We start from the raw sequence: 25,000 nt of genomic DNA on the forward strand, positions 1-25,000 counted from the left end.
TGATTTTTGTTACAAACAAGTTTATATATTTTACCTAATTTTCACTTGATTTTTTAGTCACTCACACAGTATGTTAACCTTTATTCTATAACTCGTTATTATTATAACTTGAGTTTTATTGCAACCATGTTTATTCAATTTATGTAATTTTCATTAACTTTTATTTATTTATTATCTAAATTAGGTCGTCATTAATCGTGGCTCATATCTAACCTTTTTTCCTCCACGTACGGTATCTAACCCGGCCCCCTTTCCCACCTGCCTTAAATCTGCATTTTTCCTTTATAACAGCATAGAGGAGAGATTAGCTGCACGTAGTAGCTTGGCCATGGTTAATTAAAACCAACTGTAATCCGTGTGTCACTTATTGATTGACAGAGAACTACTTTAAGTAATAGCCTTTGGCCTTTTTCGTATAAATGAACAAGTTGGAAAACCACTTTAGATTAAGAATAAATCAAGAATTATTCGGATGGAAAATGAAGAAAGGGGAAATTGCGGTAAATATAAAAACAAACAAATAGTTTTAACAAATACGATAAAATATGGAGAAACATGTTGACCAGGCTGACATGAGTCTTTTTATTGTTTATATATGACATATCTGTTTTTGACGTTGTTAATAGTTTATATAGGACATATCTGTTTTGACGCTGTTACTGTTTTTTTAATGAAATATTGTCAATTTATTCTCATCATTTATGCATTTCCTTATTTCCTTTCCTCACTGGGCTGTTTTTCCCTGTTGGAGCCCTTAGGCTTATAGCATCTTACTTTTCCAACTAGGGTTGTAGCTTGGCTAGTAATAATAATAATAATAATAATAATAATAATAATAATAATAATAATAATAATAGCTAATCTAAGTTTACTTCGACGAAAGGTGATAGAAGGCAAAAATATTTAGAAATATCAAATTAAATTGAATATCGTCCTACTAAATGAAAAAGCAATGCTATTAACCTGAAGAATTACGATGAAAAAAAGTTGTCGAAACTGTAAAACAAAAATTCCCAAGGATGAATTGGTTGATTCCATTAAAGAGACATCACAGTTACGAGTTAGCCAGCAGTGTCATCGACAGGCAAAAGACCTCCCCCTCCCTCTTCCCCTCCCCCTTCCCCTCCCCCTCTCTCCCGCCAGCCCCCAGCCTATCCCCTGCTAAACCCCCCCCCCCCTTCCCCGCCTTCTTACACTTCCTGAAAAAAAAGTACAGCTGCAAATTTTTATGTAAAATCCAATTACCTTTCGGAGGTAAGAAATGCCACATGAAAATGACATTGAGAAATAAAAAAAAATGAGGTGAGATAAATGAGGAGAAAAAGGGAGGCAAGAAGAGGGGAATGAAAAAACAGGATGAATAAAAGGAAGTAAAGGGACAATAGGAAATTTTAAAGAAAGATGGGAGAGGTGTAAAGATACACAGAAAGCATTGATTAGAATAGAGGGAAAGAAAACAGAAAGAAGAAAATTAAGGGATAAACTATGTTGAAACCTTGAAAAATCAGTGTGAAGGAAAGGAGGAAAGAAAAATATGAAAAAAAAAGGAAAAAGTTAAAGCGGACTGGAAATGAAGTAATAAAACTTAAAAGAAAACCAATGTGAAGAAAAGGAGGTAAGGAAAATATGAAAAAAATAAGGACGAATAAAAAGTGGACCTGAAAGAAATGGAATATCTAAAGTTATTCTAATAGAAGATAAGAAGATAAAAAAGATTGAAGGAAGTCTGATGGATTAAGGAAAAGTAATGGCAATAGAAAAATTTATTCCATAGAAAAGCAAAAGAAACGAAAAGAGAAAATAAAATGAAACTTAGGAAAATGAAACCAGAAAGTTAAGAAGTGAATGATAACAGAGGGAAAATCGAATGTATTCCATAAAGAAAGTGGAATAAAACAAGAAAATACTAACAAGAAGTGAGGAGAATGGGAGAAAGGAAACAGGAAAAAGGAAATGAAAGAGAAATAGGAGTCTAAAGAGGTATAAATGGAAAGGAAAAGGAAGAAATAGGTTGCAACAGTTCAATATAGACAAAAGAAAAATAACGATATGTGAAACAAGTAAGTCACGAAGAAATTAGAATGAAATAGAACTATGCAGAGGGAAGTGAGGTAAGATGGAATGTGTGGGTATGTATATATTTATATATATATATATATATATATGTGTGTGTGTGTGTGTGTGTTTGTGTATATATATGCATATATATATATATATATATTATATATACACATATATATGTGTGTATGTATATATATACATATATATACATACATATATATATATATATATATATATATTCGCGTATAAAGAAAATTAATAATAATTAACTTCTCACTTAGAAAAAATCACACTAGAAAGGGGTTTTCCATCGTATGATGATCATAATGATAATAATGATAAGAAAAAGAATAAGATGAGAATGAAGAAAATACAAGAAGGAGCAACCGTGAAAACAACGATGAAAAAAGTAGAAATAACTTGCCTTAGCAATAGGAGAAAATATAGGATAAACAAGAGAAATTAATAATATGAGAAAATAAAAATAATATAGAGAGAGAATGTCAAAGTAACTAAAAAAAAAAAGACAAAGAAGGAATCATACACGAGGTCTAAAAGAGAAAGGAAGAAATCTCAGGAAAAGAAGTAGAAGAAGAAACAAACAAGAGGATAAAGCAAGGAGGGGAAAGCCAACACAGGAAGAAATGGAGAAGAAACCGTCCCTAAGAAAACAGATCCCCTCATATCTCTCTCTCTCTCTCTCTCTCTCTCTCTCTCTCTCTCTCTCTCAGTTCCTTAGGCGTTTATAAGCATATCATAAATTTATTCATAGAAGGAAGGTGTCGAAAGGGGCCTCGTGAATCTTAATGTAAACATGTTTGCACGAGGAAATTATATCCTCTCTCTCTCTCTCTCTCTCTCTCTCTCTCTCTCTCTCTCTCTCTCATAGAGATGTGGGTGTATAGGCATTATTATCTCTCATTTCTTTGTTTCTCTTATTAAATCTAAATGTATTTATGCAATATTGCAATTGTTCTTATATGCGTTTGTACATTTCCGTACAAGTGTTTATCTATCAGAAAACTAATGTGCGGTATATTTTATATGCATTTAATTTAAAGTATACTGCTTTTATATATTAGTTTTGTATATTAATGTATGCTTGTCTGATTAAGATCTTGGCATTGGATATATATATATATACATATATATATACTATATATATATATATATATATATGCATATATATTATATATATGATATATATATTATATATATATGTATATATATAAATAAATATATATATATATATATATATATAGTGTGTGTGTGTGTGTGTGTGAGTGGGTTGTTATGGTACAAAACACTTCCAAGGAAATATTAACAGATAAATAAACAGAATGAAAACATACAGTGTCAACCCGAAAACCGTTGTAAAGTCGAAGGGTAAGGTGTGACCTGTGAACCATCTATTTTACTTTAGTGAGAAAACAGGTTAAGAAAAAAAAAGACTGAGAAAAATATCTCCCTCTTCGTCACTGTGTATTTTTGTCTTATCATTTTCAGTCTTTTGTTGCTGTGATTTATTCACATTGGATAAGAAGGTCCACAAGGGGGGGGGGGGCGTTGGGGGTTGAAAGTTAATAGTAGGGTGTTGGTGGATCCTGGGAGGTTAGTCTGGGTTTGGGGTTTGAGGGAAACAGCTGACCGACAGACTGTCCCACCTTATATATAAACGTCCTCAGATAAGAAATACAGACGGCCTTATCTTCGACGACTTCTCTTCACGCGCTATTTCGTGCATTTCTTATCGTATTTTCCCTCAATGGACTAAACCATGTGTTTTAAACTGCTCTTTAACCGGGAATAGAGAAAGAATGTAGGATCTTTGGGGGTGGATATCTGGGTCTTCAAGATGTGTAATATACACATACACACACACACATATACATACATATATATATATATATATATATATACATACACATATGTGTGTGTGCGTGTGTGTGTGTATGTATGCATGCATGCATATATATATATATATATATATATACTGTGTGTATATATATGTGTGTATACACATATATATAGATATCTACCACAATGGCATTTTATATCGAATTTTACCATTGGGAATATATATCCATTGGAAATTCATTTATGATAACAGCCTCTAGCTGGGCACAGTTTGGAACCTATGCCTCTTATCCGAAATCATGCCTGCGACGACTCTACGTAATATGCTTATATATAAGGTTATATAAATATACATACATATTTTTACTAAATTAAATATAAGAATCGTAATTGGAGCATCAGTCTCGTCACATTGCCGTCCGTAGTCAGACTCAAAATTGAATAAAAACACAAATATATCGTATTTATTACAAAACATAGACTTCCTGAAAGAGGTCAGCTTTTTTAAAACTTCAGAGAAGTCGACTTTAAGAAAGAGGATAAGGAAGGATTAATAGAGAACAAAAGAAGGCATGGATTCTAAAAAAAATACTCTTTTTTTACAGATGATTAACATTGTTTCCAGGATATATATTGAAGTGATGTGAGTTTAAAGGCCGCTCATGAATGACAGAGGTAAGGAGCAGTGACAAGGCACTCTCGCGCAGGCCAATGCCCTAGAGACTGACCATATATACATATAAACAGCGTCTAAGACCCCTGTCCACCCAAGCTAGGCTCAAGGAGGGCCAGGCAATGGTTGCTGATGATTCAGCAGATAGTCCTCTAGGCTCCACCCGCCCCCCACCCCACCCCCACCCCACCCTCAGCTAACAAGGATGGTGAAGTTGCAGTGTCCAAAGAAATTAACGAGTTTGAGCGGGACTCGAATCCCAATCTGGCTTTCACCAGTTAGAACTGTGAATTTAAGCCCTGTTTGCCCTTTCTGAGTGGGGATACCTTAGCGTGGTGGAAAGGTTTGTGTATCGCCATGATCAGGAAAGCTGTATTAGTCAAGGCCACTCATATTAGCTTGATTTGATGTGAGCGATTAGACTAAAGTCTCCCATCATCACCAATCTGGAATGGCGAGCCTGGTGATGATATGGGTAAATCCCAGAACATATCTGAGGTCTTTGTCCTGCACTGGACTATAAGCGGCTGCATTTGTTGTTTGCTGTTGTTGTCTTCCATTGACCCTTAAATATTCTCTTTTCTTAAATTTGACTTATCTGAATTGTTTGAGAAGCTTGACTTTTAGGAATCCTATGTTCTGTGTATATACGAAATGTACGTGTTTTTATATTTCATTTGGGGTCTAAATTATCAAGATTAAAATGATAACTAATTAAATTTTAATTTCTCCTTTCGTTGCTGTGTACATACATTATAATTTACACGTGTTAGATGTTGATATTTATTCATGTTTATATATATATATATATATATATATGTATGTATGTATAATGAATAGACAACGTTTCAGCGGCGACCAAAAATCTGTTCATTATAACGTAGAGTAACATGCTCAAGTACCATATATATATATATATATATATAATGAATAGACAAAGTTTCAGCGGCGACCAAAAATCTGTTCATTATAACGTAGAGTAACATGCTCAAGTACCATATATATATATATATATATAATGAATAGACAAAGTTTCAGCGGCGACCAAAATCTGTTCATTATAACGCAGAGTAACATGCTCAAGTACCATATATATATATATATATATATATGTATGTATATATATACAGTTTATAAATATATATGTATATATATATATATATATATATATACATATCCCTTTTTGAATGGGGTTACCTTCGTGGTGAAGGGATTATCTATCGCCGTGATTAACAATGCCGTGCTAGTCAGGGCCATCCATACTAGGTTGGTTTGCTCTGAGCGATCAGGCTAGAGTCTCCCACCATCACCAATCTACACTGTCCAGCGTAGTGATGAAAACTGGCCAAACCCCAGACCTGAACCAGAACATATCTGAGGCATTTGTTTTGCAGTGGACTAGAAATGGCTGCATTTGTTGATATATATATATATATATATATATATATGTATATGTTATATATATATATATATATATATACATATATATATATATATATATATATTATATATATACATGTATGTATGTATGTATGTATAAATATATACACACACAATAACAACTGGAGCCATTTCTAATGATGGACATCGACAAGCTGTGGAACTTAATGCACTTGTATTAGATTAACAAAGGCTGGTGTTACCGCGGCCTGAGAAATACGTGTAAATTCTATGCCACTTGAGTTATGTAGTTCTTCCAGATACTGCTGTTTCCTTTTTCAGCAAACAATAATGGGATGGTGTTAGCCTAATGTTAGTCTGCGGACGTACTTGCCCACTGATCATATGTAGCATTGCCTACTTTTCCTTTCAGCCGATACGACTATCTGTGTGTGGGTTTATGCGCATGTTCGTATATTTAGATTTCATCTTTTGCACTTTCCTTCAATACATGACAACTTGCGATTAATGACCTGTGAAGATAGATCTGTATCAGAAGTTGGGAAGTCATAAATGATCTATTGAAAACTTTACCCTCCGATGCCTGAAAAAAAACCTAAACCCCTATAAGAGTGCTCTTGCTGCGAAATGTTCCCAGACTTTTTCTAATGACTATTATTTTTCAAAATCAATTTGATTTTGTGAGAGAGAGAGAGAGAGAGAGAGAGAGAGAGAGAGAGAGAGAGAGAATATTCCATTGTTGCATAATCGTTTCCTCATAAGTTTTTGGAAAATTCCTTCGTAACCATTTTCTTACCAATGTGAGTTCTGAAAGGACGTTTAGCGTCGTTTTCCATCGGCCATCAGTAGGCCTTTGTCCAATCAAACTGCATTTAATGAAAAACCTATTACTTCATTCTTTCGTATCCTTTCCGCCTCCATGTTTTCTTCCCTCTTATATATGCTACATTTATCTAATCTCTATTTAGTTATGAGATTAATTATTGTATTCTTTGCCGTTATAGCTTCTTTCTTTTCCTCCTTTCTTCCCTAATAATTATCATTTCCCTTTTCCCCCTCCTATTCTTCCCTCTCCACTCCTTCTTTCCTCAACTGCTTCATCTTGTCTCTTCCTTGAGGGGATATTGCTATAGTTAAAAGTTTACGCACGCGGTCTTCTATTAGTGCAATAAGGTGTTCATTACAACACCTTCACCAACTGCATACTAAGACCAAAGGCTCTCTCTCTCTCTCTCTCTCTCTCTCTCTCTCTCTCTCTCTCTTGTGTGTCTTGGTTTCATTTCCGAAGGGTACCATGAGGATAGAGAGTTAGGTCTCTCGGTATTTTGGCACTATATATATATATATATATATAAATTTATATATATGTATATATATAAATTTATGTATATAATATATGTATAAATTTATATATATTATATATGCATATATATTATATATATATATATATATATATATGTATATATAAATTTATATATATGTATATATATAAATTTATGTAAATAATATATGTATAAATTTATATATATTTCATATGCATATATATATTATATATATATATATATATATACATACATACATTATATATATATATATATATATATCTGCGTGTTTATTCTATACGTTTCCAAATTCCTGCATGTTATTTCACGTTGAGGAAATAAAAAAGGCAAATCTAACGTGAATTTGATGACAGGGAGGGAGGTATTTATGCTTTGGGTTCTATATTGGGACCATTGAATATGATATTGTCTTTTTATTTCATTAACTTGATATAATTTCTTGCAAATATCTTGTTATTATTTTCCCTGGAAAACAAACGATAAGCAAAGATTTATACAGACACTCAAACTGGATTATGAAATCTATTTTTTATCTTCTTTCAGTGAAAGTTAGAGAAAAGTTCACGAAATTAAAGGGAACGTTGAATTCATCTGGCATGAATTGTGAGCTTCCCCAGTTAAATTAGATCCTGCGTTCCCATTCTGCACACGACAGAGGAGCATTGACTCTGTTTGCGTCCTTAGGCTGGAGTGTTGATCGTCGCCATTATTCTAATGTTTATTTTCTCCCCTCTCTCATTTCTAGTCTTCTGAGATACTCATTGTATTCAGAGGGAGAATCATTTTTTTTCCTAGTGCCTTTATGAAAACGGAACGGACTGTAGTTACTTGAATATCTCTCTCTCTCTCTCTCTCTCTCTCTCTCTCTCTCACGTTTTTTAAAATGTGATCAACCTTATTTCAAGTCTCTCTCTCTCTCTCTCTCTCTCTCTCTCTCTCTCTATCGTTTTTTTAAATTTGATCAATCTTATTTTAAGTCTCTCTCTCTCTCTCTCTCTCTCTCTCTCTCACACACACGTTTTTTAAAATGTGATCAACCTTATTTCAAGACTCTGTCTGTCTGTCTCTCTGTCTCTCTGTCTCTCTCTCTCTCTCTCTCTCTCTCTCTCTCTCTCTCTCTCTTATAAATTGCAATCACAAATTGAATTTAGGTTCCTGGTCTCGGAATTTTTACCCCTGTAACTTCCAATTTTATTTTGAAAAAAATTCGACTATATTTTCCTAGAAATATATATTACCTCATCTAATCTAAATCTCAGTTCATATGAAGGTATATTATCCGAAATTCATTCAGAAACGCCAACCACTTCTCAATGAAGCGAATTCCAGATTTTCATTGAGATCTGAGAGCCCATAATACAGTTTCCATATAATTTCCAGCATTTAATGGCAGTAGCTTGTATGCGAGAAAGCGACCATTCCTGATTATCCGTTACTCTAATCATTAATTCTCCAGAGATAGTGTTAATTAGGCCTGTGCCTTTTGTTTGGAGCTTTGAGTCTCTTACTCGTACGATTCCTATCTTGGTAACTTTAATAAGAGCATACAACAAACATATTGAAATGCGGTGGTTATTCCCGTAGAGTTTATTCATAGTGGAAACCTAAATCGGATGAAGAATTTTAAAACTAAATCGTATAAATGTGAAATTTTAATGCCAATGTTAGAAATGCGTACCAAAGTTCCGTATTTTTTCAGTCACGATGCGCGCTTATCAAAGGAGGGGAATGTGTTTAATCTCCAAGGTTTTTTTTTATCTTTTTATCTATTTTTTTGGTATTTTACGTTCTTTTGGAATTTGAATTAGCAGCATCGTTTATATTCAACACTAACGTATATGAAACACGTTTAATCATATCTACTTATTTTCTAGTAGATATGAAATTATTTATAGTAGAAAAAGTATTGAAATAGGGCATGAGCATATTGTAGATTTACAAGAAAGAGGTTTTTCAATATGTTCTTAACACGGTTGGTTTTATAATCTTTAAACATGGTGTTTTAAATACAATCATTCGATTCAGTAGTTTCTTTTTCTTCAGTGTAAGTTGATAATAGACACCTTAATTTTTCAATAGTTACTTATATATTTTTTTCCATTCAGTTTTCAGAAAAAGTTATTCGCTATTCAGTGGTCTGGGATAAAAGAGTAGTTTAATAAGGAATTGGTCAACGTAATTAGCTGGATTAATAACAGATATAGAGAACAAAATCACATTATATCGGCCACTCTCAAACCCAACTATGTAGGACAACGGAATGATATTTCTCCTTAATGAGTTTTAGATATATAATTTATATTGACTCGTTCCCGTTTCCATTAGTGTCAAAAATGAAACATTAATGAAAATTGAAAATAGAAGAAATAATGATTACAAATCCATTCCTGTAATTGCTGGGATAAGTTAAATGACAAATTATCTTGGTAATGTTGGGAATTAATTCAGGTTGGTGAAATTATGAATGAAACTAAGTTATTTAATTCATCGATGACATCGTTGGTTATTGTATTTATGGAGTTCTGCTTGTATATTTATGAAGGCGACATTGTGTTAGGAAATCCATGAATGAAATTTTTGTAGTAAACATAGCACGTGGGCATAAATATCATTGATCATAAAACCAAAACTGTTGATGTTTTCATTATTGTTGATGATGTAATTTTCTCAATTTTAATGCATTTATAAACATTTTCATTTAGCTTGAAATGGGATTTCTATTTTTAGTATCTGAGCATTTCACTGTAAAAGTTTTGAATCGTTATAACATTGAATAGAATCTTTAGTGAAAATTATAAGCTAATTCCAAATTTCTCCTCTTTTGACGGAAACTTACACATCTGACATACTTACGAGTAATTGTCATGAATGGAACAATATAAAAACATAAAGATTAAAATAAGACATTCGAACGTTACCTTCATAGAATACTCGTCGTGAATACTTTTCTATACCCATCATTGACAGAAAATCAGCAGTTGACATTTATGCAATAACTCCCAGTTAAATTACCGATAAAGCGCCTTCAGCTTCTAAATCCCTCGATAGACTTCAGGATAAAATTCCCTCCTCCCCTCTCCCCATCCCCCTCCAATTGCCCCCTCTCCCTCCCACCACCCATCTCCGAAGCGTTCACTCACGACTACTTAAATGATTTGCAAATTTCAGAGATTAAGAGATATTCCCAAAAAGAAGATTTCAAATGGACAGTGACAGCCAGCCGACGGCGTCCGCATGGGTAATTAGGCCTTTAATTGGTCCAATTATGGTGGGTTCTTCTCTCTCTCTCTCTCTCTCTCTCTCTCTCTCTCTCTCAAGTTTATTACGTGCTCTTTTAGTGCTGTCTTCCATGACACTTTGATTGTAGGGGTTTTTATTTCTTCATGTTTTTTTCTCTCTCGGTCTCGCCTTTATTTCCATTAGGTCTGCTCTCTCTCTCTCTCTCTCTCTCTCTCTCTCTCTCTCTCTCTCAATTCAGGAGGAAATTCGACTAACTAAAGTAACAAATAAACAAAGTAATAAATAAAAAAGTAAACAGAACGGTAGCTTAGGAAAACGAGAGAGAGAGAGAGAGAGAGAGAGAGAGAGAGAGGGTAATCCTCATATATGACAGTTACGAATCACGACATGCATAATCAAAATATGTTTGCGTTGCGCCTATTTGTTCAAAATATTGAATATCATCCTTTATCTGTTCTCATAAGTCTCATTTCATTAAATCCCACACACGCACACACACACATATTATATATATATATATATATATATACATATATATATATATAAATATATATATATATATATATTACTTATCAGTCACAAAACTGCACGTGACAGATATTAAAGTGCAAAGTCCACAGGAAACAGGAAGGAAAAGACCAGGTACCAAGCGCTTTCGTGTATTATGTACACTTCTTCAGGGTACAAAGTACTTTGTACCCTGAAGAAGTATACATAATACACGAAAGTGCTTGGTACCTGGTCTTTTCCTTTCCTGTTTCCTGTGGATTTTACACTTTAATATATATATATATATATATATATATATTGAGTCTTCTTATTAACTTACTATTCTTTTATATTTTTAATGTTAGGTTTTTTTTAGGTTAACTATTACAACAATGATTTTTCATTATTAGACTGAAGTTACTGAAGTCACATCTAAAATCTGGTAGACAAAAGAAGCTATATATATATATATATATATATGTATATATACAGTATATATATATATATGTATATATACAGTATATATATATATATATATGTATATATACAGTATATATATATATATATATATATATTCTTCCTCTCGGTTTTATACACCTTCATTCGACCCACATCTTTGTAAAAAATAAATGAAAAATTGTGACGTAACCACTGCATCCCAATCATCTGCGATTGCAATGTATCATGGTATCAGCGATGATGTTGCTTTCACATATTAAGAGAGAGAGAGAGAGAGAGAGAGAGAGAGAGAGAGAGAGAGACGGTATTGATAAAACTCTATGTAGTTTTCAACTCTTAATTTATTTGTCAAGAACAGCCGATGTATTTTGAAAGTTTCTTTTGCTGAAGGTCACGTACCTTAAGGGGTCTTTCGTCTATCATTACAATTATCATTATTATTATTATTATTATTATTATTATTATTCTTGTCATGATTATTATTATTATTATTATAATTATCATTATTATCATGATTATTATTATTATTAGTTAAGCTACAACCCTAGTTGGAAAAGCAGGATGCTATAAGCCCAGGGGTTCCAACAGGGAAAAATAACCCATCAAGGAGAAAAATAAAGAAGTAAACTATATGAAAAGTAATGAATAATTAAAATTAGATATTCTAAGAACAGTAACACCATTAAAACAGACCTTTCATATATAAACTATAAGAAAACTTATTTCAGCCTGTTCAACATAAAAGACACTTGTTGCAAGTTTGAACTTTTGAAGTTCTACACTTGTATACAATTGTGGTCAAAATATTTTTTGTTTTAGATTGAACCAGCCTTGTATTGAAGGTATGGTATCTTGTCAGTATGGCACCCCGGGAGATCCAATTTATTTAATATGGTTACATTGTAATGCTTCTCAGCTTATCCCTTTTATGTTTAGGAAGCTTATAAAGACTGATTTGCTAATAGTTTATCGGCTTATTTTCTCTTTCTCTTATGTTTTATACATTTATTTACTTGTTGGCTGAATTTTTGTTACCACGTCTTTTCGCTGTTCCTCTGCATATGGCTCCTTTGGGAAAAACAATACTAGAAAAAAGATCTTTATCTTCAAGGCATCAATGCTTTTGAAAGTGAGGAAATGATGTCAGAAAATGTAAAGCAAGAATATGAAGATGTAAACCTCTCTCTCTCTCTCTCTCTCTCTCTCTCTCTCTCTCATTAGCTAATTAAGAATTAACATAAATTCCTCTTGAAACTGACCTGTCGCTCCACAGAAGTATGGCAAGATCCCTTAGATCTATATGTGTATATATATATACATATATATGTATATATATTTATATATGTGTATGTATATATATATATATATATATATTATATATACGAGCTAAGTGCCGTATTTACCCAAAGTTCTGTCTATCAAACCAGTGAATTCTTTGTACCTATAAAATATGTTGTCGTATGAGACCGTATTCTTGTGACGCCCTCTCTTTTAAAGGAATCAATCAATCATTTGGTCAACTGATACCATGATTCATGTAGATTCCTTCCAGAGCAGCAGTTTTTAAGATTATCCTCATAAGGTTGTTGTGGCCTGATTGTTAACGTCTCTGCCTGGTGTTTTCCAGACGGGGGTTCGAGTCCCGCTCAGACTCGTTAGTGCCTTTAGTGTCTGCAACCTTACCATCCTTGTGAGCTAAGTTGGGAGAGTTTGGGGGAGCCAGTAGATCTATCTGTTGAGTCATCAGCAGCCATTGCCTGGCTCTCATTGGTCCTAGCTTGGGTGGACAGGGGCTTGGGCGCTGATCGTATAATATTTTGTCAGCCTCTAGGGCATTGTCCTGCTTGCCATTCATGAGCGACCTTTAAACCTTTAAGAGAGAAAAGGAAAGATACTTCTTTTAACATCTTCCCGTCGAGATAAAGAATTGTAATTCACCCTACCTACTCCCCTGAATTAAAACGCCGGTCTGTTGGAGAATTTAAACGAGAGGATAGTTGGTACGTGATTGAGCAATTTTTACTGTCTCCCAGCCACACGTCATTGTGCTTTCGTTTGGGTTTGTTTATATGGCTTTTTTTGTATGTTTTATTTTCTTCTTGCTTCTCTGCTTGGGTGTTGGTTTTATTAATAGGCTTTCGGTGTTTGAATACGTGTTATACATAAAGATATTATTTATAGGCATTAGAATGATTATATGTTTTTGAGACAAACTCACTCTCTCTCTCTCTCTCGTTCAAGATTTTACTATTATACGCAGGATGACGCCTGTAGTAAAAGACGCTTCCCAAAATATCCTTTACAAAATTGCTGTTTCTGAGAAGCGAACAATCGGCTACCTCACACCGACTGTTGTCCCCCATGCCACTCCTCCGTTACTCCTTTCCCAAAACTCAAATGTAAACCTCAAGCAAAACGAGTACTTCTTGACATATGGAGAATAATATTCAGCATCTATTGCACACACACAATGCATCCTCAACATCAACCACGCCGGGGAAAATATCTCCGAGCGACACCTTGACACTTGAAAAAGAAACAGCACTACACGCTAACGTATCTTCTTCCACTGCGCAGAAAATGAGTCTACATACTCGCCAACTTCTGGCGCGAAACGAGAGAGAGAGAGAAACTTTCATACCTAAATTTACGCCCTTTTACAAACCCTCGACTTCCAAATCACGAATAAAAGTGCGCAAAATGATAGGAAGAGAAAGCCAATGAGACAAGCAGTGATGTCATGATTCTGGAATATTGCTTTTCGATGCGTGCTTTGCTTTTCAGGGGAAATTGCCGTATTCGAATTATATTGCTTTTATAAAAACAGAGCGTACAGATTGCTAGCGAGAACTTTCTAAGAAATATGGGGGGACATTTCAGTAATATTTATGAAAGTGAAGCTGAAGAGGAAAAAATCTGAAGAAAGTAGAAATCATCGTAAAATTGTTTAAAGGAAATAGTAATTAGATGTTAGACTACTGTCAAATAGGGTAATACTTTTAATGATAAATTTAAATACGAAAGAAAATTCAAACCTTAAGCAAAGCCTAAAAGTCATTACCATTTTTCAAGAGAGAGAGAGAGAGAGAGAGAGAGAGAGAGAGAGAGAGAGAGCCAATAAACTTGGATGTTGTGTAAGGTTGCATGGAGTTCTTAAATGTGATGTTTGCCGGCAAGTTCAGGGCCTTCTCTCCTTCCCTGCAGATTCAGTAATAGCAACAAAATATCTTTTTTCATATTTATATATTTTGATCTGCTTTATGTACTGTACTTCCCTAACTGTTATGGACCTCAATTTTCATTCTGCTTCACACGACTTTTATCAAGTGTCCATTATTTCCAATGGTTCGTTTTTCTCGTCCTTTCCCAATTCCCCACATTCTTCGTTTTTCGATTATTTCCTCTTTATGAATGTTTCAGTCGACGTTTCTCTTCATGATACGCGTTTATTACTGTCCTCTTTTTCGGCAGATTCGTTTTCAGGGACATACTGGTCCTACTGCTTTAGTATATACGCTGATCGGTCATCTTCAATGCAGGTTTTGTTTATCTACTTTTTTTTTAGTAAGTCAGTCTTTTAAGAAAAATTTTCTTTACTACTAATATGATAGCTTTTGACTTATTTGTCTCATAACCTTGGCTGAGACAAGTGTTTATAAAGTAATTCATCTCTCTCTCTTATTAAGTCAATCTATTAATATTTTTTACTATTTTTATGATATCTTTTGACTTATTTGTCACGTAATCTTAGTATAGGTAGATGTTTAAAAAGAATTCTCTCTCTCCTCTCTCTCTCTCTCCATGCATAAATTATCTGAAACGAACTGTCTAAAAAACACGTCTTCTAAGTAGTCAATTTTATGCTCTAAATGTGGTGCATTTCAGGACCCGATCTATACAAAGCTTCTCTCTCTCTCTCTCCCCTCTTCATTTCCTTTAAGCCAAGTATAAGATGAATATAGAAAGGGAGTAAAAAAAGGATAGTTTCAGCAGATGGAAGTTTTGTATTTTGGGCAAAACTTTTTCGACATCTTTAGCTCCTCGGACGAAGCTAGCAGAGGCTGGCAGCAGCATATCAGCTGCATTGATAGCGTAAAAACTGTCCGGCAAGAGAGAGATAGAGAGAGAGAGGAGAGAGAGAGGAGAGGAGAGAGAGAGAGAGAGGGGGGGGGAGTATATCGTTCTTCATATTCATTATTGTTGTTACGATTGCCATTATATGTGTACAGAACAGTTTACTTATTGTACAATTCATTCCCTTCCCTTAGTATTCAATTTGACAGTTTTCTCGGACACTTTTATTTCTTTTCTAGTTTCGTGTAATCTCTCTCTCTCTCTCCTCTCTCTCTCTCTCTCTCTCCTCTCTCTCACAAAATTACTTGCACTCGATCTCTCTTCAGCACAGTGTAATTTAATTATCTGTTCTTGTACTGTATTTATGAAGGTAATAATTCCACCCTTTTCTCCGTCTTCTTCATCACAATTTCATTTATTTTCTTTCTTACGCTACATTAATCTCTTCATTACTTGTTCTTGTCTCTTGTTCCTTTCTTGATTAATGATCTCTCTCTCTCTCTCTCTCTCTCTCTCTCTACCATCTTCGCTTCCCTTAATTAAATTTTACGTTAAATCTTGTTAGCTTTCCCCTCCCCTTCCATATACTTCCCATTTCTTTCCTTATTCCCACCTTCTTACCTTTCCACCTCTTTATTTTCACATTCCTCAATATTTTCACCGTAGTTTTACCTCCTTTTTCTCACGTTTTCTCATTCGCCTATAAACTTATCTAAAATTTAACGCTTCCCTTTTTAAGTGAAAAGTGGGCAGTAAAATTAAAGTACACCAATAAATAAAAACAAGTAAAAAACTTACGTATAATTTTGGAAAACTTTTCCTCTTCTCTGATGAGCTAGGAGAGGGAGGTGTATGAATGTATGTATGGAAAGCTGTACTAGTCAGGGCCACCCATACTAGGTTGGTTTGCTATGAGTGATGAGACGAAAATCTCCCACCATCACCAATCCATACTGGCCAGCATGGTGAAGAAAACTGGCCAAATCCCAGACATGAATTGACATATCTGAGGCTTTTGTCCTCCTGCAGTTGACAAGACATGGCTGCATTTTTTGATGTTTTATATATATATATATATATATATGTATGTATGTATGTATATATATATATATATATATATATATATATTTGTGTTCATGTCTGTTTGTTTATTTGCTTTTTATTATGTACGTCTATATACCGTACATATCTATATAACTTACCTGTGCAGCTAATGATAGCAATAAGTAGAATCAGCAAAGACAAGAAGAGCAGTGTCCCCAAGAGACCAGGATGCGGCCTCGCCTTCACACTCATTGTTACTCGGTATAAGAAGTTGCGGATTTCAAATCCAATTCATAGTGAGGGTTCTGTTTTACACTTTCCACATCCAGTCTCGAAATTTATTCTGTTTGTATGTTTTGACATAAACTGGTGTTCCTCAATAAACAATTTTTTTTTTATTTTGCTTTTACAGATATGTGGGAAATATATGTTTTTTCATTTCAGTCTTATCTTTTTTTATGTGTTTTTAGGGAAATTGACTGTTCGTAATATTTTCCAGTTTGCAGTAAATTTGTATATGTTTTCTAGATGAAAACTAATGTCATATTATTTGTTATATTATTAGTATCCATTGTTCATTTTTTTTCCATATCACTTCAATGTCATCTCTCCTACTATACGCTAAAGCAGCTATTGTACGAAAAGTAAATTTTATGATTTCAGTGTTGCAATTACTTCAGCAGTACCTCATGTTCATCGTATTTTGGTAGTAGTTTTTCATAAAGATATTCATTCCTGCAAGTTCATATCTTTTCACATTTTATGGTTTATCATTAACCAGCATCTGCCTCTAAAAAGTTCATGACCTAATGTTCAAGTATATAAAAACCAGCTTCAAGAATCCGTTTCACGTAACTTTTCAAAAGACAAATTAGTCAGTTTAGATATTATAAAATCGCAGAGTCATTTTATAGTTTTAGTTTGTCAGTAAAACTGGTTGCAGCATCCTTCGTTAAAAGTTTTTCATATATGCGTAAAAAAGCACTAATACTCCTTCATAAAATCTAAAATAATGTAAAGCGTTCCTTTGCACGAACTTATGAAACCATTGCAATCGAAAGCAACGATCTGAGCCCCACCGTCTCAAAAAGAATTGAAACGCCGGGTGGCGAAAGCACGTGTGGGTGTGTCAGGCTGGAGCAGCGCGTACACCCACTAAGCACGAGACCCACAACGCTACTGAGACCTCTCACGGTTTGGCGCTGTTTTTCTAACCCGGCGCTCTTGGCTGAAGGAGCTGTTGTGCCGAGTGACATCATATTACCCATTCTTTTAATGCAGTTGAAGTGAAGCGGAGGTTAGTCAGGAAAGCGTAATGTCAATTTTTGTTCGTGCTGCTTCAAGTCTGTATTTGAAAGGCTCGAAAAAGGAGGATACGCCTGTTTGTGTCTTTGCAGGTTCCTTACAAGAAAATATATAAGCTTTAAGTCTTTATACTTTTTGAAAGGTTAATGAATTTAGAGTTGGGCATGTATACCTGTGAGAATGAATTGACTGGCATAAGTCCTCTTTTTGCATACTTAAATGGTTGTTATCGCAAAAAATCATGCTACACACATGTATGCATACACACTATTCTCTCTCTCTCTCTCTCTCTCCTCTCTCTCTCTCTCTTATATATATATATATATATATATATATTGATTTAAAAGCTCAAGATAGAGACGCCTGGCGAAATCTAACCGAGGCCCTTTGCGTCAATAGGCGTAGGAGATGAGGATGATGGTGATATATATATATATATATAATATTATATATATATGTATATATATATAATAATTATATATATATATATATACTGTATATATATATGCACACACACACACACATATATATATATATTTATATATATATATATATATATATACTGTGTGTGTATTTCATATATGTGTGTATGTATGTTTGTGTGTATTTATTTTCACGTTTTCATTGCAACTACTTGAAACAGAGGGAAGATTTCTTGTCTTTTAGATGCTTGGTCACCATCTTTGTGGAATAAATTCGTTTTTCATACTTTTGATATCCCCAAGCCGATCGGAGGAATATGGCTTAAGGCTCTGGTTGAGAAACTTATTAAAACATTTTTTTTTTTTAAAGGAACTGTTTTGTGTTATTTGTTGACGTCAATGCGTCTCCTTGCTCCCACTCTCGTATCTTGTGGCGTTCATCGTGGTTCATTTGCCTTTTCTTTATTATTGGTATTATTCCCTCCGCTTATTCTCTTATTCCAATCCTTGCCGATTATTCAATTTTCTAAATCTCTCTTTTCCGTCTCCCATTTGCACTCAAGTGATATAGTAGAGTTTCATTATCACAAAAAGGTAATTTTTGCCCATTTCGGTGTCTATTCATTTGCCCTTTGAAGAAATAGAACAGTTCTTCTCTCTCCATTCAACTTATAGGGCATCCAGAAGCTTTATGATATAACTTGGGGAGATGGCAAACTTCAAAAGACAATTTCTTCTTTTATTTCTAAAAATCCGTTATGATATTTTGAGTTCCTTTCTTCATCTCTTCACCAAAGCTTTTTTTTTTTTATTATCATTCTTGTTCACTCTTGGAATACTCCCGTATTCCGCTACAAATAAATAAATAAATAAGTAAATAAATAAAAGCGTATTTATGCGTATATTGGCTTGAATAGCTACTGCAAACGCATTTATCCTTATAGGGGACAAGGATATGTAAAGCGCTTATGAGGATTTCCATTTATATATACTGTACATTAGCGCTGGTATAGTAATACTATTACTCGCTTCCACGTATCTGTATACTGTGTATATATATATATTAATATATATATATATATAATATATGTGTGTGTGTGTGTGTATATATATATGTATATATATGTGTATATATATATATATATGTGTGTGTGTGTATATATATATATATATATATAATATATATATATATATTATATACATATATATACTGTATATACACGTCTTCTGATTGACTTCAAAGATTTTTTTCTCTATTAGATGACAATGCTGAATCCTTGATAATATTAGAGAATGGATGGCAATTAAACACCTAAATTTAATGAGAACAAAACTAAGTTCATGGTGGTGGGAAAGAGAAACACCGTGAGAAGCTCGAGTGATATTCAAATAAACATAAATAATGACTCAGTGCCGATATCTGGTAAAGTTTGTGATCAAAGTGTATTTCTTGACTGCAAATTGTCTCTCTATGCCCAAGTAAATAATGTTGTAAAACCTGCTGGTTATCATCTAAGAAATATTGCTTTTATGAAAAAAAAAAAAGTACCTCGATGAATGTTCTTTAAAGAAACTTGTGATAAACTTTGTGATCACTAGAATTGACTACTGTAACTCCATCTACTGCAATCTACCAAAATCACAACTAAAAAAATTACAAAACATAGTAAACAGAGGAGCAAGAGAGACAAAAGGTGTCCCACCTAGAGAAAGAATCACCCCTATACTAATTGATCTACACTGGCTGCCAATTAAAGCAAGAATGATAACCCACCAAGTTATCAGAACCGGTCGTCCAAAATATCTAAGAGTATTGCTACATATTGTGCAGCCAACAAATCGTCCTAATACAAGAATAGTTACAGATGGTTTCAAACTATGAGAACTTAGATACATGCCTACTATAGGCTCTTGAGCCTTTAAATATGCAGCCCTGAGACTATACAATAGGCTCCCACGAGGCATCCAAATAATTGAGGATATTGGGGCTTTCAAGAGGAAACTGAAAACTTTTTTTTATTCAGCCAGTGTTTTGGTAGTGATGATCAAACAGTAAGTGAACAATACGCATTGTGAAATGTTAAATGCTCAGGAATGAACATAAAGCGACCGTGGAGGTCCTTTAGAGAGTAGGGTTCCCCTGCTTTACAGGATCAGATAAGCAGCCCTCAGAGTAAAAGTAAGTAAGTATTAATTTTCAAATATTCTCTGATACTTTAGAAATTTTAAAGTATTACTCTAAAACTTGTGTCGGTTCTCTTATTACCATAAGACAAGGGACATGCCTGGAAGATCGGAAATACCTAACTTGCCTAGTTATTGGATGAGAGAGAGAGAGAGAGAGAGAGAGAGAGAGAGAGAGAGCGATATCATACATTTATTTCAACCATACGGCGTTTTTCCCGTATGAGGGGTGTGACCTGCTTTACAAGTAATTCTATAAGGATGAGGTTACTAACCCCATGTCACTTCACTTTACCACATCCAAACACTGGTACCCATTTTCATGTAGATTATGTGTATATATATATATATATATATATACACATATATATATGCATATATATATGCATATATATATATATATATATATATATATATATATATATATATGTGTGTGTGTGTGTATGTGTGTGTGTATATGTCAATGAATAATGAAACATCGGAACGTTTTTTTTTTTCTACAATGTTCGTGAATACACTGTAAAGCCGATACTCTCAAGGTGTCTACCTTGTCACGTATAACAGAGTTCAGTGGTCGCGCCCTCTAATCCACGACACTCATAGTACTTCCAAACAGCTCGTTCAACTCGCCACATAAAACCCATATTTTGCATACAAATTATTAGGACATATATGTATATATATGTATATATATATATATATATATATATATATATATATACATATGTATATATATATATATATATATATATATATATATACATTCATACTTACATTCATATGTATGGGGATGTATATGGATTTAATTTCTGTCCTTCCGTTCATTTCGCTTAGCAGTTTAGGAAATAGTAATTGTGTTGTCAGTTTATAAGGCGCATTAATCTGAAAGATTCTAATTGTAAGCAGTAACTGACCAGTATGTAGTTATGCTTATGCCCGCATACATCTTTGCGAGTTTACTTGTATGTCGAGTATATACGCTTTATTTGTATTTGAGAAAGAAAAATAACTTTATATATTTTGATATAAATTGCAACATATATATGCGTTAGGGAATTATATTCTTTAATCCTAAATATGAAAAACACTCAATTGTATATAGAATGAGGTTGCTAGCCTCACGCCGTTCCCCACGGATATGCACCCAACCTTCCCTGATCGAACTACGACCTTTACAGCAAAGGCGGTATTGCTACAACGACCTAGTAGCTCCTCAATTTCCTCTTTTATTTTGGAAAGGTTTGTCGCCAGAAGCAATTAATCCAGGTCTAGTGAAGAATAATGGTTTAGGTTTAATGATTTGAAGACCACTCATGAATAGCAGAGGCAAGGGACGCTGACAATGCCCTAGAGTCTGACCGTATATGCATATGGTCAGCACCCAAGTTCCCTCTCCGCCCAAGCTAGGACCAGGGATGGCCAGCCAATGACTGTTGATGACTCAGAGGGTAGACCTATAGGCTCCCCCAACCCATCCTTAGTTCATGAGGATGGTAAAGTTGTAGACATTACAAAAAATCATCGAGCTTGGGAGGGACTCGAACCCCAGTTCAGCAGATTGCCGGGCAGGGAGGTTTCCAGTAGGCTACCACTACCCTAGCTCTTCCCAAATCTACTGTCTGTGGGGTCCTTACACCATGGGAGAAAGTGTCTTTATTTGTTTCTCACCTCTATTCAAGGCTTGTAGTGATGAATGCATCAATTAAGATCAATCAGCAAAGTTAACCGACGGTGAATCAGGTCAAAATTTGAATGGGTATCCAAAAAAAAAAAAAAAAAAAAAAAAAAAAAATGACGTTTCGAAACATGCTTTATTAATCTTTTTGGAACAGTGAACGAGTCTAGCAAACTCACCCGATCAATAATTTCTGAAATCTGAAAAGGTAAACACCATTGGCACCATTGCCTCAAAGAAAAAAAGTCTGAGAAAAAAACATGCATTTATGCATACACCTATTGTTTTATACATACAAGAGTCATTCATACATGCATACAAGCGTATTGAATTTCATGCACGGGAATCTTGACAAGACTGATCTTTTAACCTTTGCAACAAAAGCCTGAGGCGCAACTGACTCTCCTTTTACTGTGCCGTCATATTTCCATTTTAACTTTCCCCTTCATTCCGGATGAAGACGAGCTGCAATTAATCGCGGATTTGGATTATTTCTTTTTTTATTCTTGTTGTTTTTCACCTTTGCAATTTCTGATTGCTTGATATCACTGTAGCTGGAGAGAGAGAGAGAGAGAGAGAGAGAGAGAGAGAGATGATTTTCCTTCCGATTTTTTTTTCATTTTTTCTTTTCTACTGGTATACACACACACACACACACACATATATATATATATATATATATATATATATATATATAATATATATGTGTGTGTGTATGTGTATATATATATGTGCATATATATATATATATATATATATACATATATATATATATGCCTCATACATGTAGTCATTTATCAATCTCCATGTATTTTATGGGAAATGATAATAGCAATTGAATTATTTGAAGAAATTAGAAGATAGAATGGCAAGGAACACAAAGGGAATACTGAGTAGTGAGGTGAAGGGTATGAGCGAAAACGGTTGAAATTCAATGAAGCGTTTTGGAAGAATGCGAGCCAGATTAATGGGGAGGGAAACAAGCTCTGTTAATGGAGAGAGAAGGGTTAATGATCAGCTGATACTTCGAAAGAGAGATGCATGGAGAGAAGCTGTAAAAAGGGAGGGAGAAATGAATTAAGTAAAAGGGGAAATTGGGTATATGGAAATGGTCGTGGAATTGATTTGCAACGATAAAATGCAATCGACATAACAGTGAACTGATGAGAGAGTAATCAAGTGGCTGACCATGATGAATAAGGTGTATCGGCTTGAGAGAAAAATTCCAAAGAAAGGTATAGCAAGTGTACGAGAGTTGTCAGGACATGGCTGAGAACTCTGCGTACCCGAAAGGTCTTATTGTGGGATTTATATAGGTAAGATTTGAGGCATAGAAAATGAAGGAGTAGATAGTAGAGTGTTAAGGCAGTATTGGGCGGATGGCAGATTGCTAAAATTAATCAGAAGTTTTTCTTGTGACCAGAAATGTAGAAATGGAACTACTGATAATGGTGGTGAAAGTCACGAAGATACAAGAAGTGATATGAGATAGTACGTGGGAAGTGGGATGAAAGTTATTAACGGACGATAGTGAATACAAGTGATAGATATTGCGATATTGTTTGTGTATGGCGAAAGGTGAAAGGAAAATTAATGTTAATAAGTATAAAGCTATGAGAGAATGCCACTATGATGATGATGTGTTGGATGTAGTGTAGATGTTTTATGAATATCTTGATGTCGACGATGAAATGACAGATAAATCTAATCACAAGTAGACCAGAAAGCCATGAAAAATTATTAGTAACTATTATGGAATGCAATCGAAACAAAGAAGATGTAAGCTGTTCAGATGAGGGGGCCTGAAGGGATAAGAAGCGTAGGTACAGTTGGGCAGAGGAATTCCTGGTACACCCTTGCTCTGAAGAAAATGCACCTAGGTACACCCATACTGCACGGGGAGTTCCCATGTGTAGCATTACCCACCTCCTCTGCCATCTCTCTCTCTACACTATGTGTTTGGTTACTCGCCGCAAGGTAAGGGTGTGACATTGTACACTTCCTCAGAGCGAGGTGTGTCAGGAACTTCTGTGTCCAACTGTACATGATGGTAAAAAAAAATACCCATAGTGAAAAGATATACAGTATCAGTGTTTTGAGGTGTTTTTATCATTTAGAGACATTGGATGGGAAACTTAGAAGTATGGGTTGAAAGTCTTAGGAGGAATATACTGAAATATACTTGAAGTGAAAGGTCCTAACAGCCGAGTGAATGCAAGGATAGGGTTCATAGGCAGGATGGAGGTAGGGGTAGACTAACTGCTAATGATGCACCTCTGAGTAGTTATTATGGAATATTTCTGAAGCCGTTGACTATTTTAACATTTTTTTTTTCACCTTCAGTTCAAATGTCAGAGAATAAACGTGACAGTTACTGCCGCACTGTTCTACCCTGAAGCCCATCTCTATGCAAAATCGACTAAGCATCTACTGGATTTTACATTTTTTAGATTCACATTCAAATTCGTGCCTTGAAAATTTGCTCTATTTTGCAATGACAATGCTTGTAAAAGTATTTTCTGCATTGTCCATGACGGAAGATGTTCCTATTTGTATGTCCCATAGGCACTTGCATATGCATGAGTGCGCGAATTCCTATGTCTTTGAACTTGCACGCGTTTGTTTACAGCGGTTACTGCCATGTTTGCGTGTACACGTGTGTTTACATGTGACTGGAAGTTGTTTCCGCTTGCATGCAAATGCATCACCAAGTGTGCTTGCACATCCTTTTTAATTCAGGGTGCGTGTGCTCTTAAATATTCCTATGAACGGA

The 25,000-nt window shown here is 34.4% G+C and overlaps 1 protein-coding gene across 1 annotated transcript in view; it reads right to left on the bottom strand.

Moving 5' to 3' along the window:
- LOC137652706 (cell adhesion molecule Dscam2-like) overlaps positions 1-17,656 on the bottom strand; it is a 466,536-nt gene extending 448,880 nt beyond the window's left edge. Inside the window, exon 1 of the mRNA XM_068386108.1 lies at positions 16,800-17,656. Coding sequence (XP_068242209.1) covers positions 16,800-16,893 — 94 coding nt within the window. The 5' untranslated portion in view covers positions 16,894-17,656. The remainder of the gene's footprint in view (positions 1-16,799) is intronic.
- Positions 17,657-25,000: the final 7,344 nt, after the last annotated feature.

This window comes from Palaemon carinicauda, chromosome 14 (assembly GCF_036898095.1).
Source record: "Palaemon carinicauda isolate YSFRI2023 chromosome 14, ASM3689809v2, whole genome shotgun sequence".
Lineage (NCBI taxonomy): Eukaryota > Metazoa > Arthropoda > Malacostraca > Decapoda > Palaemonidae > Palaemon > Palaemon carinicauda.